The sequence below is a fragment of the Hyalella azteca genome, unplaced genomic scaffold (genome assembly GCF_000764305.2).
Source record: "Hyalella azteca isolate HAZT.00-mixed unplaced genomic scaffold, Hazt_2.0.2 contig6661, whole genome shotgun sequence".
In the NCBI taxonomy this organism is placed as follows: domain Eukaryota; kingdom Metazoa; phylum Arthropoda; class Malacostraca; order Amphipoda; family Hyalellidae; genus Hyalella; species Hyalella azteca.
The window spans coordinates 506,887-527,054 of NW_025936815.1; the positions used below are offsets into that span (position 1 = coordinate 506,887).

General features: G+C 41.6%; 1 protein-coding gene across 2 annotated transcripts; it reads left to right on the forward strand.

Moving 5' to 3' along the window:
* The first annotated feature begins 1,018 nt into the window (after nucleotides 1–1,018).
* On the forward strand, nucleotides 1,019–13,808 carry LOC108679555. Of its 2 annotated transcripts, XM_047880947.1 has the most exons (16): nucleotides 1,019–1,068; nucleotides 2,708–4,559; nucleotides 4,917–5,012; nucleotides 5,240–5,463; nucleotides 6,348–6,503; nucleotides 6,578–6,632; nucleotides 7,001–7,149; nucleotides 7,546–7,771; nucleotides 7,911–8,036; nucleotides 8,725–8,775; nucleotides 9,100–9,320; nucleotides 9,597–9,801; nucleotides 10,942–11,087; nucleotides 11,643–11,790; nucleotides 12,675–12,799; nucleotides 13,170–13,808. In XM_047880947.1, the coding sequence occupies exons 2-16, from the start codon at nucleotides 2,722–2,724 to the stop codon at nucleotides 13,379–13,381; spliced, it is 3,978 nt and encodes a 1,325-aa protein (XP_047736903.1). In that variant the 5' UTR covers nucleotides 1,019–1,068; nucleotides 2,708–2,721; the 3' UTR covers nucleotides 13,382–13,808. The 2 variants fall into 2 exon arrangements, with proteins under 2 accessions (XP_047736903.1, XP_018023691.1); XM_018168202.2 differs by lacking the exon at nucleotides 6,578–6,632 and having other exon boundaries at nucleotides 6,348–6,558.
* The last annotated feature ends 6,360 nt before the right edge of the window (nucleotides 13,809–20,168 follow it).

Consider the following 20,168-nt stretch of genomic DNA (forward strand, 5'->3'; position numbering starts at 1 on the left):
CCCCGACTTTTTATTTTCCTCATCGTTTTTTTTCGCGTTCTTCCCATTTTTTCACATTTTTTCATTCCCATTTTTTCACATTCTAGCGGTAGCGGTAGCACCCGTTACAATCTAGTGGGTGTAGCGGTAGCGGTAGCGCCCGCTACATTTAGAGCATGTAGCGGTAGCGGTAGCGCCGCTACATTTTCAAGTAGCGCTGCCCAGCTCTGGGTACAATAGTACCATATATACAGTAGCAATGCATTAACATTTTCAACTTAGCACAACATCGCATCAACACTGTGCAGTATCACACTAACATTACAGTAGCAATGCATCCACACGTAGCATTATCTCTCCAAAAACTCCGCGGTATCGCTGGGTCATCGCATCATCTGCTCTGTAGTATCATTATTCATCTACTCTGCTCTGCACCATCACTTCATTTACTCTGCACCATCGCTTCATTTACTCTGCACCATCGCTTCATTTACTCTGCACCATCACCTCATCTAATCTGCAGTTTCACTGCTTCATCACTTCATCCACTCTGCATTTTCACTGCATCATCATTTCATCTACTCTGCAGTCTCACTGCATCATCATTTCATCTACTCTGCAGTCTCACTGCATCATCATTTCATCTACTCTGCAGTATCACTGCATCATTTCATCATCTACTCAGCAGTATCACTTCATATACTCTGCAGTCTCACTGCTTCATCACTTCATCTACTCTGCATTCTCAATTCATCATCATTCCACCTACTCTGCAGTCTCACTGCCTTGGTATCCTTGGTATTTGTTTGGGATATATCACTTCATATACTCTCCTGTATCACTGCGGCATTTCATCATCTACTCAGCAGTATCACTTCATATACTCTGTAACATCACTGCGCTAGCACTCAATCGACACTCATGAAGCGCTGCACTTCCACAGCTGACCGGTTCTCCATGCAATGAACCGCCAAGGACGTCGCGGGCTCGCGGTCGCGGGCTCGCGGCGCGGCGGCAGCGGCGGCTGACGAACGTCTCAGTGTGCCTCGTGACGCGAAGGAGAGAGTGTGTCAAATATCGCTGCAACCGGTACGTGTCAGCGCTCGTGCATTGTGAAACGTTACCTATATCTAATCTATTGCTTTTCATGCCCGATTCTCTTCAACAATAGTGTCGTACAAGAGTGCATAACAACCAATTATTTCTTCTATTTTGCTACATTTGATGACAAAAACAAGTGCTATGTTGCAGAAGCACACTTGCATCCTGACTCGTGCAGCGTCGTTGGTAGACCTTGGAGTGCATATCTAAACTTCCAATAACTAATCTTTGCAATAATTTAATTAATGTAGGAGTTCATGCACTATTGTCTTGATTCGCGTGCGTTGAAACAAATTATTCAAGAGTGACTCGCAGATTTTGTCAGTACCTAGTTGTGCATGAGGATTCTGACATGAATCGTTCGCAGCAAGCATGAAGCATTCGTACCCCGCGTGTCTGTCTTGCTAACAAAATATTTTGTAAAATGAACCAATGCTGATAAAGTAAATTTTTAAACATGATTATGCAATAAACTACCTCCATTTAGCCCCGCTTTGAATGATATTTTATATTTAATCGTATTATACACCGTATTAAAATTACCCTAAATAAAATTTCGAACTACCTCAATGGTCCAAAATCTTTCGCTTTCCCTCGTGGGTCATTACAGGGCAAATTTCAGTCAATATTTCTATGGGATTTCGCGCTCCTATGGGGGATTGTTCCTGAGCGCCTCACCGCTGAGCTCGCGGTGTCTGACTGCAGGTCTCAGTTGTGGGGTTAAGTTATTATGTAGGTAGGATTCCTTACATTTCCCTTCTCTATCTCTCTCGTGCGGGCGGTCAACGTCTCGTGTAAGCAAGCTCTTGTTTGAGTGTTGCTTTTCACCTGTCCCCCCTTGTCACTTCGTCTCTTTGAGATGCTAACGCTGCTTCTTTCGAGCCAGCTTCAGCGGGCTAGTCAATTGAGACCTTCCGCCCCTTGTGGGCAATGATTAATTTGAAATTTTTGAATAATGGAGACCTTCCGCCTCGCTGGCAATGTTATATTTTAATTTCCGGTGCGAAATACGTAGCTTGATAGCTGAAGCGCTGGTAAACCATTATACGACTGTTACTACAGTCAATATTTCATACTTACTGGTATCGTGGATACGCGTTCACATGGGCCAGGGTACATATTGCTAGAGCCAGCGGGCTTGCATTGCACAAACACTCCAGAATGTTGAAATACACTTGTGACTGACTAATAAACATGTATCTATTGTTGCAATATTGCATCCAAGATACAATGAAATAACAAAATTCATTATTTAATTTCATTACATGAAAATAGATTGGAATTAAGATCATATTTCAAATAAATTCAAGTAAATCCGTTTAACAATCGAAAAATGTCCAACCACATCACTGTTAATATAAATCATCCGTGTCAGTTTAGCACATTTCTGCAGGCAGCATCTAGTTTTTTAATTTATAAAAGCATTTAGCTTTTTAATAAATTTGACTGGAATAATGCTGTAAATATAACAACTTAGAAACTTACCTGCAAGAAGTGGAGTACCTTACATTCATTGTGCGTAATACCCTAAAAATAAAGTTCGCCACAATTATGGGAAAAAACAGTCTCTAAATTTAAATGTCAAGCAGCGGTAAAAACTGTAGCGCCACTTTCCTTTCACGTGCAGGGACAGTCTGCAAGATGGCGTCCGCGGCAACCACGACCTCCGCACCACATTGCGACTTCCAGGAAATGGAGACCCTCTACCAGAACTATTACGGCATCATGGAATTGTGTCCCAAGTACGTCGGGAAAATTCTCTGCATCGAATGTGGAGATAAAAATCCTACAGAAACGTATAAGGAATACTTGGAGAGACTTTGGGGCCAGTCCTTCACTCAAACAGAATGGAAAAAAATGAGCGGAAACAAATCCATGGCAAGCTCATTTGAAACAGACACGACTTCTGATGATATGGATATGACTACGCTGTTCAAACTCTTCCAGATGATTTTCGAAATGAAGAAAAATGATGGGAGGGACCCGGCAGAAGTAATAGAAAAATTGAAAGCTGTCAAAGACGTTAGAAATGATATGATGCACAACGAACAATCGATGAAGGATCCAAGCAGAATTATTGAAATAGAAGAACGTATGAAAAAGCTGATCCAAAAGAGTGGCGAGTTTTATAACCTTCCCGATAGTGAAACAAGATTAATGGAATATAATCTGCAAGTCGAGATAAAAAGTGGGCCTACTTCAGCTGGGAAGAAGCTGGCTTACCACATCCACCGTTTACTTATCGAGGGGAAAAAATGTGCGGTCCGGCGTTTCCAAGACTTTACCGAAGAAGATCTTCCCTTCGACGTCGGCCGCGTGGATCGGTCAGATGTGTTTTACTCACCTGAAATAACACTAAAAGACGAGGAGAATAACCGTTTCGAATACCAAGCCATGTTCAATTCAAGTGATAAAATCGTAATAGTTCTGGGCGAGGCAGGGGCTGGCAAGACGACCCTACTCAAGAACATAATCTTGCAGTTCATTGAAATGTCGAAATCCGGCAGACACTTTCTGGACGATTTTGAACTTCTTGTCCACATCGAGTGCCGGAATAGGACAGTGAAGAATTTGCAGCAAGTCTTTGTGGGACTTTTTGGACGCGTGTGCTTTGAGATTGGAGAAGACTGTGTGCTGCAAGCACTGTCACGTCTACGCGTGCTGTTTCTGGTCGACGCATTCGATGAGCATAACGCGAAATCCATCACAGTTCTACGTGAGCTGTTCCAGGGGACCTGGGATCCCAGTTCACGTATACTCATCACAAGCCGTCCTTCTGCTGTCGGAAAACTTAGACAATTCCTTGCTAAAAATAACTGCCATTTCTCAGAATACGTAATTGCGCCTCTTTCCCAGCTCGAAGAACAAATGAACTTCATCGAAAAGTACGAACAAAGACTAAACACAGACCCTGCGGTGGCTGGAATGATGCCTAAATGGTTCTCCAGGCTGGACCCGCACATCAGGTCCCTCTTCGTCACACCAATGGCCCTGCTTCACTACTGTGCAATTCACCTACGTTTTCCAGACAATGTAAGAAATTGGAGAAGCGCAAGCGACGTGTCAGGAGACACATTGAAGCTGTACAGAACTATCTTGGAGGAAAAGCTCAGCGATATCAATGTCTTCGACGTAGATCTCCTTATTGATAACCTTTTCGTGATCATAGGAAAATTCGCCCTAGAGTTTCTTGTCAGTGACAGGATCACCTTTACTGAAGACGAGTTCCTTCTTCTCAAGCGTCCTTGCCACTCTGAAATAACGTCACACTGTAGCGACAAGGATATCAAGTCTGACGTACTGCTCTCCGCGATGTTCAGTATGAGAAAATCGCTGTCTGGGAACGCGGGCGCAACATACTCATTCGCACACAAGTCCATCCAGGAACGGTCAGCAGCTCATTACGTAAAAGAGCGTATGCTCAACACCGGAGAACCACTATTGAGCATACTGGGCGTGGCGTTAGAAACGAATGCAAGGTGAGCCTTTCACTACAAGAGTTTGACATACCGTATAAATATTCAAATAGAATTGTCAGTGGGAATGTGAGCCCAGTGGTGTGAGCGTCTGCTCACCATGAATCTTGAATAAAATTATTATGAATCCTGAGATATCTTGGATGGAAATTCAAGATCCGCCAATGATTCGTCCATTAACGTACTCTTACAAAGAGACGCCTGCAAACGATTAACGAGAAATTGAGGTAATGTCGTAACTGAATGATAGAAGGAACAATTGTAACTTTATTTTTATAAGGATCACTGGAGGATATTAATTTTATTCAAGTACATGGAAAATGTGAATAATCTGACGTATGATGCCATTTTTGCACGCAGCATCTCCGCTCATCGAGAGAGGCAACAACTAGCGGAGGAATCCGTCGACTGCGATGATAAGGAGTCAGAGTCTGTCGAGCAAAATAACCTAGAACAGTGAGTTGTTAAATGCGTGCCCACGCTTGCACATGGATTTTGTTACATGCAATAAAGTCTCGTTATTTGGTGCTTCCAACCAATGCAAGCTTCTTCTCTTTGTAGGATTCGTCTGTTGAAGACTAGGTGTCCATTACTCCCAATTTCATTCTTTGGTATTGAGTATTTTGTTTCCACCCTTGTTCCCACTTTCTTTACTATAACAATTTGAATTACCATCATTCCAGCTTCCTGGAAGTCTTTCTGTACGTCCTGAAGGAGCTGAGTAGCTGTTGCCCGCCGCAGTTCCAGAGATACTGGCCCCAACTGAGGGATGCCATCGCTGCTGCCGGTGTCACCAGAGGCGCCGATTGGCAGGCGGTGCTGCTTAGGAGCCCAGACGTCACTGAACTGGGGAAGCACGCGGCCAAGATCACGATCGAAGAGACGGACGTATGGGACGTTCACACCGGTGAGTCTATACATATACTGTCATACGTTTAACAGATCACAATACACGCATTTCATATTAATAAATTCACATTATACGTGTATAAACTTCATTTGAGAGTAAATTATTTGAGAACTTTATATATAAATTAAATTAAATGTTAGAGGTTAGCTGCTGAGAGGAAGAACTTCTTATTTAGGCTTATGCCTAGAAATGTTAGAGCCGAGGAAAGCGAGTTCGTATACAGTGAATGTCGGCGGACTTATCGCAAGAGACACGGCGTCAAGGGACACCAAACCATGCGCGATGGCTGCGTATTTAAGCAATTGAAAACCGTAATGGCGGAAAACCGGAGCTTCTTTTAAGGTCCGTTCACGCCAGCTAGACCTGCCGTAGATGTTGGTGACTGCCCACATCTAATGATTTACATTTACCAACTAATATCGTTAGGCTCCATGAAACGGCCATCAACGACACTGCTCATTTAAACGTGTCTCATTTAAAACAGTGTCTCATTTAAACATTTCAGTGTCTCATTTAAACGGCCATCAACGACACTGCTACCGTGCCGGTCGTGACTCGGCTGTTGCTTGTCACGTCACCTATTTTTCATCCCGTCACTAATCACCGCAATCTATTCTTACCATTGCTCTCTTTACCTTACTTCATCCATCATCCTCCTCTCACAGCCATTCATCTATGTCTCTATAAAAGTCATCACTTAACACTTAATCTAAACCAGTCATCTCATCATCATACGTATCCATTTTCATTGTCTCGCTATATGCTATTGCTCATCGTTCATTTTTCTACTGATTATGGCTCTTTCTACTTACTATTACTTCATCAATCTATGCTCCTTCTGTTTCTCTCTGTCCTCTTACATCATTGTTATTCGGTGTCAGCTAGCGACGTCGCGGCAGTGGCATTAATGCTGCCGCACCAGCAACCCCGCCTCATCACCGTGAAGCTGCCAGCTGCGGTGCTGCGTGCTGCAGGCACCAGCTGGTCCGATCTGGTGCGGCTTCATCGGGGACAACTAAAGCTCTTCACTGCAGCAGGGGCACCAAGTCCCGAGCCTTGTGACGATCTGCTGGAGTGCCTCAAGGACTCCAGGTTGTCACCATTACTGCAGGGGCACCAAGTCCCGAGCCTTGTGACGATCTGCTGGAGTGCCTCAAGGACTCCAGGTTGTCACCATTACTGCAGGGGCACCAAGTCCCGAGCCTTGTGACGATCTGCTGGAGTGCCTCAAGGACTCCAGGTTGTTACCATTACTTTAACTTCGTAATAGCTGGTCACATTTTTGGCCAATCTCCGGAGGAGAAGTAAATTATGCGACACAATTGTGAATAAATGCATTCAATGCAGAATGTTTGCATGGATATTCAGTGTGGGGGTATATTGACGGAAATTTTGTTTTGAAATATGCAAAGTATTTTGCGTAGAATAAATTCGTAGTAATTAGTATTCGAATTACGAATTAGTAATTCGTAATTGCGCTCAAAGTAGAATGCTCACATCAATTATATTTATTTATGTTGTCTGTCACGTGGAGGTGTCAGCTCGCTTGGCTGGATAGCTGCATCAGCAGCGCGTCTGACGTCGACGCAGTGGCTTCTGTGGCTACGGCCACAACTGAACTGTGGATCTCGCTCCCCACCCCCCTCAACCTGCACGCCCTGCAGGGCAACTATAAGCGTCTAGGTGAGTGTGAGCTGCATTGGGGTCTTCCGACCCAACTAATTTGATGCAGCATGACCAACCCCACTCATTGATACTATCCCATCATGTTTCTATGATGTCATTCATCAAGTATCTTCATTTTTGTGCTATAAACTTGTCGTAAGAGAGAATTTTGTTATCATATATGGATATGTTGCAGAATGTGTATCAATTGATGTGATTTGCAACCATCATGCTAATTCGGGTTGGAAACAATGCAGTGTGAGAGCTGCATTGTTGTTTCTCTTCGTGGGCTCGCCAGCTTCCACAAAAAGCTGGAAGATTGCGAGCAGTTTTTGTGCAGCGGGCATCCATGCTAAATTTTGTGATAACTGATGAAGTTCTCGCACATAATGCCCGCTATTGCTTCCCTCGTAGTCGTGAACATTTGGCCACTGGATGCTGCGTGGAGTGCGTTTCTCCAGTCAGCCCAGTCACCTTGCCAAGTGAATCCCGGAGCTGAGGTCGCCCCTAGCGATGCCATCGCTGATGGGGTGCGCCTGCCACCCTTGCCACCTCCGGGGTTGATGTTATGGGGCGCCGAGCCAGGAAGCTTTGAGACCATCGCCCGAGTCATCCGCACAATTGCCCCTGTATCAAAAAGGTAGAAACTAACTGGCAATTTTCCGAATTGTAAAGAATTCATAAAAGGACAGAAATGCATCGTTATGGGATTAGAGGTGCTTAGATTAGACAGGCTCATACTGGTGATGGCTAAGGATTATCTGTTCATTCATGAGCAGACTGGGCGGCACGTGGCTGCCGAACTGCGATTTGGGGGAAGATGAACTGCGGAAACTACTGGCGCAACTGCATTACGATGGCATAAGGAACGCCGAAACCAGCCACACGCGATATACAAAACATCCGTAAGTTACAGTACCGTCAAACTCTGGTCGAAAATTTTGAAGATATTGCATATTAAGAGCTCGCGCCAAAATTTGTTGAATAAATATTATTTATCATTTATAATAACGGAACGAGCATACTTTTCGTTGTAGGACTCATAACATACATTTAAATGAGTAAATTTTACATTTTCGTCACGGTAGGTGGTGATGCTTTATGTACGAAACGACAGACAGATGATAGCTGAATGGCTGAGTCCCGATAACTCTGACTCAAACACAAGCCGGGAATACTCGTGGATCTTTTTGAGAGGAGATTCCAAATGGCAATGTACGATGAAGACACGTTTGTTGCAAATCATTTGTTGAATTCAGTCCTACTTAGTATTTATTCCCAATTTTTACATATGAGGAGAAAATGAAATGATTAGAAATCAATTCTTCAGTTCACGAATTACTGAATATTATTGAATGGTTTTGTTGTCTTCATCGATGCATTTTCTTATTACTAATTAATCGTGTTTTCAGGTTTACTGATAAAATATTCATGTAAGATCTTAAAATCCTGACACTAGGCATAATATAATATAATATGGGTATTGAATTAAATAGACAATGGAACATCTGCTGTAGTTTTGCACGTGTTTATTGATGAGCGCTACCAAACATGCCTTCAAGTGAAACTAAATTTTGCATCAATCCTGTGCAGCGGTGGCCTCGTGAGACTTCATGTGACAGACGTGCCTTCTGACTTCGACGGGTGAGTGGCGTGGATAATCCTTACTTGTTAGTGCCTTGAATGACCAGCATTGCGTTTCCCGACACCGACGGTTGAGTTTCGTGGGTCAGATTGACTTTTGTGTGACTTGCACAACCAACGATACGGGCTACGTTACTTGTGAACATTTTTTTTTCCTCTAATGAATCATAAATGCAGTAGATAGTTTTTAAGTAAATAGTTGAAATGGGTCTAGAAGTTGATGACAGTCAATAAATTTATTAATATATCTAGCTACTTTTATGCATTATAACTTATATATTTTAACTTCAGTCCCCCAAATATGTTAAGTCTCTTTCGCACCAGCGCTACGAGCTCCGTTTGTAAAATCCTCGCCCGGCTGCAGTCCAGTGGCGCTGGGGACTTTGAGGTCCTGTGGCCGGAGTGGCGACGTGCGATGGAAGAAGCGAGGGCCTCAGCACGGGACTGGCGGGAGGCTCTGCTATGTCGCCCCTGCGAAGAGAGGCTTGCCGCCACAGCCGCCCAAGCTACTAGGAAGGAGGATGGACAGTTCATGATAACGAGCGGTGAGATTCGTGTTCGCTGTCTGAGGTCTTTCAGTGATTTTCAGTAAGTTATGTTAAAAGCCAGATCACTGCCTACATCTTTTTGATAACTTTTTTTTTGGAGCTGAGTATGATTAATATTATTATAGAGAGGACAGATATGGAGTATTATTCAGATATTATTTAGAGAGGACAGATATGGACTGACTAGGTGAACGCAAAATCACGGTAAAATCGAACGTAAATGTGAATTAATTATCATCTTACCGATACGCAATACAAGCTGGTCAACTGCAGGTCGTGATCTGGACGCGGTTGCCCTCATGCTACCTCACGCCGAAGACACGACGGTGAAGGTAGAGGCGTCACCGGTAGTTCTGAGAACTCCTACGTGGCAGCAAATTGTCTCTCAACACAACGGGCGATTGCAGCTTCATCTTCCACTGCTGGGCTCTGAGTTTCAATCTTGTGACGACCTGCTCCAGCCGCTGGCCGGCAGCAGGTGAGACGTCAATTCTTCCTGTACTCAGAGAAACGAGGTGACTTTGTCCAAATATCAATGAACTTGTTGCACTTTGTGTGTTTGGCCCGCCTGACATAGTTTGGCCTGACATAGGAGCGCATCAGTGCTACGCGCAGAATGTGTGTCGCTATTTGGACAATACGACGCGTTCCTTTTTCTGAGTATGGCTAATGCTTGACGCTCTGAATGCTGAAGGGCTGCGGCTTGTAGAATTAACGCATTTTTTTCAACCAGATGCCCCGATGGTGACAGTTGGGATAATATCTAATTCTTGCAGCTAAATATCTTCGAAAATCAAATAAAACAAAATTTAACAATTATATGTCAATTAGTCCCCGGTGGCGCTGGGGACTAATTGACATATAATTGACTAATTTAAAATTGAATTGACATATAATTGGCTAACCTATTTTACGGGGCTTCGCTGCAAAGGACGCAGGTATATCAGGCTGCTGGAGTCGAACGAAAACCAAAAGCTTAGGAGTCAGAGATGGCAAAAAAAGCTTCATTTCCTCACCTTCTCTTTTGTCATTAATCATATTTAATTCTAATTCATTGACGTAGTCAAGTCAAGCCTAACCGGATTGTGAGAACGTTTATTGGCCCTGAAAACGTCCGACCAACTCGCGGCGTGCCAGCTCTGCAGCCATTGAGCCTGCAGTGTCGTTCAGTGCTACCAGCAACTATACAAAATATTAAATTAAAACCAATTAAAATTTTAAATATGTGCCTTATAATAACGAGAAAGTAAATAATCTCATAATAATATTATTATAATAATGAAAAGTTATTAATAAATAATAATAATCTCTCTAATCTCATCCCTAATTCGTTTTTACTGGAAACAATAACCTGGGATTCATTCCAACATGGGTGCTAGTTTTCTTATCGTTATTTTATATACATCTTTATAATCGGATATTTGAATTCAATTTTTGTTAGTAAACAAATTCGGCAACAGAGCATGCACGATGGAAATGTTGGATGACGGAAAAAGTTCTTTCAATGCAAAATTCTGCTACCAACGTTACACAAATCAAAATTTCTTAATATTTTTGTATACAATATAAATTTACATATTTTTGTGTCATTTTTCATTAGAATATTAATTTTCTGCAGGTCCAAAATTGTTCGTTTCGAGAGCGGTATAAGTACGGCTGCAGGCGTCGCGGCTCTGTCGGCCGCAGCGGTTTTTGCTCAGCTTCTCATCCGCCTCGAGGCTCCGCTGTCTCTCGGCCCTCTGCTCGGCAAATACTCATTCCTAGGTCTGTTGTCTGTTAAAATGGTAGTGAAGTTCCGCAAAGATCAATATTTAAATATTTGGGCTTTTCGTTCCTTTAATTTCTAATGGCATTTTCCTCTTATCCTACTTGTTAAAAATTTCGCGTGTTCTTAAATTAACCTTGCCAAAATTAAATTATAAAATAACAATGAGCAAAAATTCTAAGTGACTTCCATCTGCCAACTAGAATGCTTCCCTCATGCCTCACATAAAGCAAAGGCTAAATAACCTCTTCGCATTTAACCCAAAATTGCATGTATGTGTCAATAATTTGAGACATGTCTACGTGAGCGGCGCCGCTCTGTGTCAATAATTTGGAAGTTTTTAGCATGAACGACGTTCTGTGTCAATAATCCGTCAATAGCAGTTTCCTTTGAGTCCCAGCGCCGAATGTTACTCCTATCTGTTCATTGCGATACGGGCATGAGATGGAAGAGGCCCATTTGTACGCGAAATTGTACCCGGGAAATTTACACGTTTGTTTTTCGCACACCCGTGGTTGAAATTGACGAGAACTTGCACACATTTTCCCCCACAGCCGTGTATACAGCAGTGATTAACCCCGCCGTGGCAGCGGTGCCACTACCTGCCTCTCCTCCTACTTGGCTGTATGTGCTAGGAGCAGCTGCCGGAAGCTGGGAGGCTGTGGCCCAGACGGTGACGACTTTTGCTCCCAGCAGCAAAAGGTGAGTTGCGTCGCTGAACATATTTTGGGCCTGATATTTATATAAGCTTAGCTCCCAATACGTAATAATTTATCATGTTTGTTGATTTATAGCCCAGTGGTTACAGTTCAGAGTACTAGGAGTGGAGCAGAGAGGTGCGGGTTCGAACCCAGCTCTGTGCGCCAGTTTCTGGTCAGAATCGGCGAGGAGGCCGGGCGGTTCAGCAATGCAAAATTGGAGCAGTGAGTTGTGAGTTCGAAACCGCAACAAGCTGTGAATGTTCTGCTTTGCTAGGAATCGGTAACAGGCCTATGGTCTAATAAACGCTGAAACCGTTATTACTATAATTATATTATAAAATCTGTCGTTATTTTAACTGTGATTTTTTGTTAAGCTAGAAGTTGATGGCTGACCAAGTTCGTTATTCATTCGCTAGAACTATGATTGTGAATCCGTTTCTGCATTTACAACAATGAATGAAATGCCATTACATCGGTCTCCAATCAATCTTGTTCTGACTTGAATAATGCGAAGAGTTTCCTCAGAAATCGTTTTCTCTCGGTTTTTCTTGCTTCCATCCCAATTGCAGGCATACTGATTATAATTCCGCATAAATAGAAATATTGAAACGATTTGGTTAAATTTGTTGTTCACTTCTCCACTCAAAATTTTTGACAACTAAATACCACGGCAATATCATTTCACGTTACATAATTCCCTCATTGCACAGTCACTATAATAAAATATTTATTTAAGGTTACAAAGTGCTACATGTCTTAACCTTTCCATCACTCAGCCTGACGGCATTTGTCCCAGGATTTAGACTCATGTTACAAGCAATAATAATATTCAATACTATCAATAAAACTTACACTAATACTTAGAACTTGTATTTTGTGCCACAGGTACGGGACCATTATCCTGCAGGAGTCAGAGCTGAGCGCTGAGGATGAGGGCGGCTGCTGGCGCTGCTGCACGAAGGAGGCATCAGAACCAACGACTCAGGCGCCACGTTCTGCGAGCTCGCAGGGTAAGGACGTGTTGGATTAGGACGGTCATAGGGAGAATGTTCTTGATAAGTAGGGTTCTTGTGGTTTTAGTCAGCTGATGAGAAAGACGCACTGCTGCTCAAGATTGAGCGAACTTTGCTTTAATGGGCGTTGATAAAAAGTCATCAGTCATTATTAATGAAGAACTACCATGTTATTCATTGCTGGTTGCGACGCTTGTTAGGGCTTCTACCGTTGCGATATGAGGTGAATATATTAAAATATATTTACCTCGGATTGAGTAAAATATTCACCTCGGAATATACCGGATTAAAATAGTTCCCTCGGATTAAGTATTTTAGGCCGGTGGTTTAACAATTTGTAGCATTGACTTCAATATCTTGTCTACAGTGATGGCATACGACAGCTCCACATTTGTGACTATCCTCCGGATGCTCGCTGTCCGTGAGAAGAGAAGTGCTGGCAGTTATGAAGTTTCTGCATTGCTGGAACCCATGACTTGGCCCAAGACGAATTGGCCTCCACCCAGCAGAGCTTATGGATTATTAGTGCCCCAGCTTCCCTATTACATTAACAGCTGTGCAAATCACAATGTAACGTAGCTAAACTCTTTGCTTGAAATTATGTAGTACTCTACACTGTAGAGTACTAACTACTACATAAGAATGCTGTAGAGTCTACAGCATTCTCACTGTTTACTTGGAAGCAATGTCAAGTGTTTAAATTTACAGGATGTCACTATACCGTTAGAAGTTTGTTTGGCCCGTTCATGTTCGCAGTTTCTTATTCAACATTTAGTTCATTGCCTGCGTGCGATACTCATGCAAGGTGCGCTCATGCCTGCCTGCCAGGGCATATCAATTGGTGCATGTTGCACACCTGCCAAGGCCTATCAATGGATGCAAATTGCATACCTGCCAATTAAGGCATGTCAACGGGTGCGCAATGCCTGCCTGCCAAGGAATGTCAACGCGTGCGCATTGCGTCCCGTACAGGCTGCTTCTTTTACTGAGTATATTTTTCATCGAATTTTTTGTTTACATTTTCCCAAAATCGCAGTTGCGCTCTAAAACGCAATTAAATTTAGTCTTTATTCGAAAAAACTCAAGGTGAAGGACTATAAGGAAAGCTGACGGAATACATAACTAGCAAGAAATAAATGGTGATATAAGACAAATTAGAATATCTGGAATTGGGAGCAACAATTCCATATTTTACTTCACATTGGAATGATGCCATGAGGATATGATTCGTAATTCGTAAGGTTTTTTTTATAGCCTGAAGAAGAGGGTGGTTTTGATGTGGTTGGGTTTTGAGACAGATTTTACTGCAGCCTTCCCTCTTCCCTAATTAATTAATTGTCACGTCTAGTGGGGGGTTTGAGTAAAGACTATGAAGCTCCAGATGTTTATTGGGGTTGAAGAACGAAGACGCTGACCGACCAACACCTGCATCAGTGATGGCCGTTAGAATCGACATGACATGAACACAATGAAATAACAATATCAAAGAATACAAAACTCAATTAGTAACTCAGTTATGACAGTTACACTGAATCTTCCGTTATATAATAGGAATTGAATTCTAGTGAAAACTTAGCAGCTTACCCTTAGCTGAAGTTTACCCTACGGCGTCGCCTAGAAAATGACTCTAGGTCTCTAGCTAAAGCACGATTGGCAAATGGTTCTCCACTGGCGTTCTTCTAAACAAAATTCACAATATTTGCTGGTACGATTTAACATAAAATAATTTCGACATTTACTAAACTTTTTATCATTCAGGAATTACACATATGTTATTCGTGCCCAAAAATTTATGATTAACTGACTGGATATTTTTATAATGGTTTAATAATGAAATTGATTAAATGCGAAATAAGTAATCGAGATCAGGATAATTAAGTAAGATATTGCTTCAAAGGTAGATAATCACGAGTTTGAAGGTTTAATAAAATTAATTATGTTATCCATAATATTTAGCTAACGTACTCATATGAGCCAGAAATTTTCCAAAAAGATCTAAGTTAAAGTTCCCCGCCAGTTTAATCTAAAAAAATATTGATATGACTCAGTAGGGCAACATGGGGCAGCGCACCCCCCACTTTTTTTACACTAAATTTTTGATGAAGTTTTAATTGATACGAGTTGGTTCTTTGTTTTGTTTAAAGGTACAACTAATGAGGAATGCATGATGTGAATAAGACGCCTATAGAGTTATTCAATTTTTAATTAAACACTATTTTGTAAAAAGTGTCTAAATGGTCCCATTGCCCCACCCCTGGGGCAATGGGCCCATGTGCTTGGGGCAAGGCGCCCACCCTTGGTCCCTTTACCACAATTGCAAATTTTTCGTTTAAAAATAATAAAACATCACTTTACAGTTAAAAATAACAAAATGTAATAAAAAATATGACATTCATTCATTTATGACATTCATTTTAAAAATATATATCCTTGACTTGAAAAATATATCTTCGCTATAAAAAATTCGTCCTTGACATGAAAAATGTATCCTTGACTAGAAAAAATATATTTAGTTGATCAGAAAAAAACTTCGTTCCAGTTTCGTCCATAATCCTGATATTATGTGCAGAGACTTCGTACCTAAGCGTGATTTCAGCCAACACCATAAAAACTCATAAACTTTTGGCTCATTGGTGTTGACTGAAATCAACTTTTGGCAAGGCAAGAGTCAATAACTCTATAAGGAGTCATAAATACGCACAACTAGAAACTAAACAAGCTGCTTTGAGGCAGCAAATTAAAAAATCATACAATATGAAGTATAATTTGTAATTCAAAAACTAGTCATAGTTTTGAAAAGGTCATTGAGACAAATCTAATTATGTATAACACAAGACTTCACCATGGGCGCTTTGCCCCGTGACACGCGTGGGCCCGTTGCCCCACTAGGTATCATTTCAATTTATATCGTGTCAACATTTTATTTTAAAAGCTAATAGTCTAAACTTGATCTCAAAATTATCCCTATAAATGTTACTTTCAAAACATAATTCACATTAATTTCAAAAGCTTCATCTACAGTAATCAAAAACAGTTTTATTTAGCAGCAAAAAAATTTTATCTGGGCTAAAACAGTTATTCGCAAATAACTTAATAACGCAAACACTTAGCAAAACGTAAACCCGTACACTTCATCCCAGTGAAACTGTCAACCGGCAGTAGCGAACACGGACCAATATCTGCCATACTTAGCGAGAAACCCGCTATGGGCCCGCGACCCGCAGTGGGCTCGCTGCCCCATGTTATACCCTTCTCACTGCAGTGAGTGAAAGAGAGCGCATTTTCTCGTCAACGAAAACGTGAAGTCACGGACGGACAGACGGACATGGCGAGCACAATGAGAAATGAGAAAATGGGAAAATGCGCTAAAAATCGAGATTACCGGAAAAGAGGACAGCACGCGAGCCTCTCTCCTTGGCTGGACGTGGCTCCGATGATCCCGACTCCCGAGAATCGCATCTCAGTGCGACATCTGGTGTGGTCATGGGAGGTATTCCTCTGCATCTTGTGCAGAACAAAATTTCTGTCTTTCAATTATTATGCTTAAAAAGTTATGCCTGTGATTCATGAAATATTTAGCAGTGTGTACACCGTTATAGGCACGCACCATCGCGTCTTATTTTAGAGTGACTGGTTTGACGTAAAATCTTTCTCTCGTCTCGGGAGACAGAATATCTCTAATTCTGCGACCAAAATATCTCTCTAAAGGCTCATGAAAATCCACATCGGAAATATAGTGAATTTCAAAGCTATGAATTATTCAGCTGTAGAGAAGGCTAGAATTCAGAATATTCATCGTGTTAATTTTATTTTTAAGGACCGCTTTTTCCGAAGCTGATGGAGATTATTTCTTAAATACTGGATTTCAACCTTCCGCTGAAGGATACTAATCACGAATTTTTATTTTGAGCACACCTTCTAACTGATCCAAAATATGACATCATTTCCTTCATCACTAATATGGCCCCATTTATTAGTATGTATCGCAGTTCATTAAGTCACTACAGTCCTCACGTAGAAAATAATTACAAGCTAATAAAATCATCGAAATATTCAGAAATATCTTTGGAACGAATTCTCACAAATAACAGTATTCCTAGAACGAGTTACCGCCCCGTACACCTGGCACACACGTCTAGCGCAGGCAGGATATAGAAGCGCGTGTTGAATGCGCCATGTATCTCTACTGCACTCGAAGAACGCGTGACGGGAAGGTGACATGGTGCGGCGTGGTGTGTCAGGGAACGTCGGTTCGAAATTATATTTAGGGGGTAAGCAAATCAAATTCAAGGAGGCAGGTTGCATTTATAAACTACAGTTGACGTTACAGGCTTAAAGTAGACAGGATACGAGGGAATATAATTGATAATGGTACGAAGTGAATATGAATAGGTAAGTGAACTCGTGGGACAAGGTTCAGTCCTAAAGATGGCCTGCTCAAGATACAAGCCTAAATTAGTTAATATCGATGCAATTATATTGATTTGTCTTCACTTATTTCAATTTTCCAAGCATAAATGCCAACATCCATTGTTTTATCCTAAGTACACAAAGGCACAAATATTGTTCTACGCTAATAAGCTCACCTGCTCAGTGTGGGAGAATAGGGTCGACAATTTTATTCAGGCAGGATACCCAGCACTGAGCAAAGTGACGGAATTGAAGAAAAAGTCTATTACAGAAATGTGGATGGACCACATCCACATTTCATCCCTCACATGTGGACATCCCTCACAGTGTGACATGATGTGACATGCGTGTGACGTAACGTGACACCGTGTGACGTACGCCCAACCTGGTGTGACGTAAACGGAATGTCGGTTGACGTAAGATTGACGTTATATGATGAATGAATGATGTGGTGTGACATCCGCGTGACGAGGTGTGCTGTCACCTATATATGACTGGACCCTAATGAACGACATGCAATTCAATAATACCAAGTCAAAAATATTGCGATACAAAGTTGGTTGAGGAGTCGGGATGGAACAGCACAACCAGGCACCGGACTATAGAGGAATCTAAAACCAACTCGCACGTTACCTTGCAGTTTTGACGTGTACCGACTACCGAGGCGAAGTTTGGTGACCACATTCTTATTTATTCTCTAGAATAAGAACAGAGTTTAACCCACCTTGCTTACACAGGGTTTAATTTGTGCCTAACAGTTTAACAGCCCTGAATATCTGAAAATCAGTAAAACGTTTTAAAGGGAAAGCATAAATTCCGGTAGCCACATTGCGGCAACAGCATTGAGTGGGATTACTGAGTAGACAATATCACTATCGTTATGAATTGCTTCTTGCGTCTAGATCGTAAACTCATTGTAGATATTGTTACGTTTATTGACTTCATTGAGGTTTAATGATTCTTCCGATAATGAGTACTTTTCATTGTTTCGTCCACTTACATTATTTTAATTGTTGATTGTAATTCAGTTCACCTCATAACAATCGTTGATTGATACGATCGATTGACCTTTTGGTTATGATTAATTAATTGCTACAAAGGATCGACCTTATGTTTGATATAATTGATTATCGCTTCCAATCAGCGGAACGATAGCTCGCGTGTCTCATCGGCCGTCACGAAGCCTCGTCGCGCACTTAGTCGATGACAGGCAAGCTCTGCGGCAGCCTAATATTCTTCAGGTCATGTTATTCGATCTATTTTATAGCAAGTCATATTACTTTCAACTCATAATGTTCAATCCATAATTTTTCTTTTCGTCTCTTGCATTTTTTAGCATTTATCTGATCCACCTTTTCTATACCTTCTTTCGATAACGAAAAACATTTCTGCCCCTTCTCACTTTTTAAACATCTTCGCTCATATTTATCCTCTTTCTCGGCTTACCGTCATGCTTTCTTTGCAGCTTACTTTCTACCGAACTTTACTAATCCCATCGACAATCTTAGTTTTGTTTTTATTTTTGTAAGCATATTTTTTATTTGATATCCAATCAATGTTCCTTACAACCACACTTTAAATATGTCTCTGCGATCTTGCTTCTTTTAATTTTTCACATTAAACGACATAGTGTCTATTGATGAACGTCAAGTTTGAATGCATTGTGATCATCTTACTTCACTTTCGTTTTATTCCAGTCGCCGTTATTTGTATTCGTGACGCATGACCAGTTTAACTGCATATGATATTCACCACAGGTAATTTGTATAATCACTTTTTTCGTTTATTATAACATGATAACATTTCATATGAAAGTTTCGGGCAGAGACACGCCTCGCTTGTAGACATAAGAGCAGATAGAGAGAGTCAGGCACGCAAGCGCAACCTGTTGCTGGGCGTTCGCCTTATCGATTATTTCGAAATTTTGCGTCTTATTTTAATCCAGACCACAATCCTGCCAGGTTTGATTCTGATAAATTTTGTACGGTTATCGTATTATTATTATTAACGATTAATATGAACCCAGTCACATCAATAATGAGGTGATGTGACTTGATGTGTGAGATAACAATAATTTGTTCTTGGTATCTTTATTGTAGTCCTTATATTATCTCTATATGCCCGCTACAGAAGCTGCAATATATTCTCCTAACGTGGTGCTGTTGCAGGTTAAAACCGACCATGTCGAGGAAGTGAATTTATCCAACACTTCTAACACTTTAGAGACAAATTGATAACAAACTTCAGCAGCTTATTGGCCGTAATTTCTAAAACTGAAATCTATTCCTTCTATATCACCAAGAATGTCTTGTCCGTGAGAATAAATTATAAAAATGTGTGCCGATATGTAAAAACCTAATCAATTACTAGGCCTGCATTAGCTGTTGCATGTGAAATCACAATCTAGACGATACCAGTCGATGATACAAGTCATATATCATAGAGATGACGCTTATATCGCTCCCTTGCATCTTGCATGTCGTTTTCTTTGGCTCCTCAATACCCTCATGGGTCTTTGCCCATCAGAAAGGCTACAGCATAGTTCTTGAGCGCCAAACCACAGGGCAGGGTGTGCTTGTCTCACTTGAGGGATCAAGTTCATATTTTATGTACCTTTCCTGCCCTTCCCTTGGGACGCCGTCTCTTGCGATGGGGCTTCTTTTACAGGACGTGCCTTTGTTTCTGTTGTCTTCTTCTGCTTCTCCTTCATGCTTCATCTCACTTAGATGCTCCGCTTCTCCCTTTCTTTTCTCACTGAGACGCTCCACTGCTCTCTTCTTCGTCTCACAGAGGTACTCCGTTTCTTTCTCCTTATCCCTCTAAGATTTGCTGCTTCGCTTCCTCGTCTAATTAACTGAGACGCTCCACTTCTCCCTACTTCATCTCTGAGATCCCCAACCAGCGTCAGTGCGAAGGCCCCGTGAGACTCCCTGCTTCTTGGAAATGATAGATAATT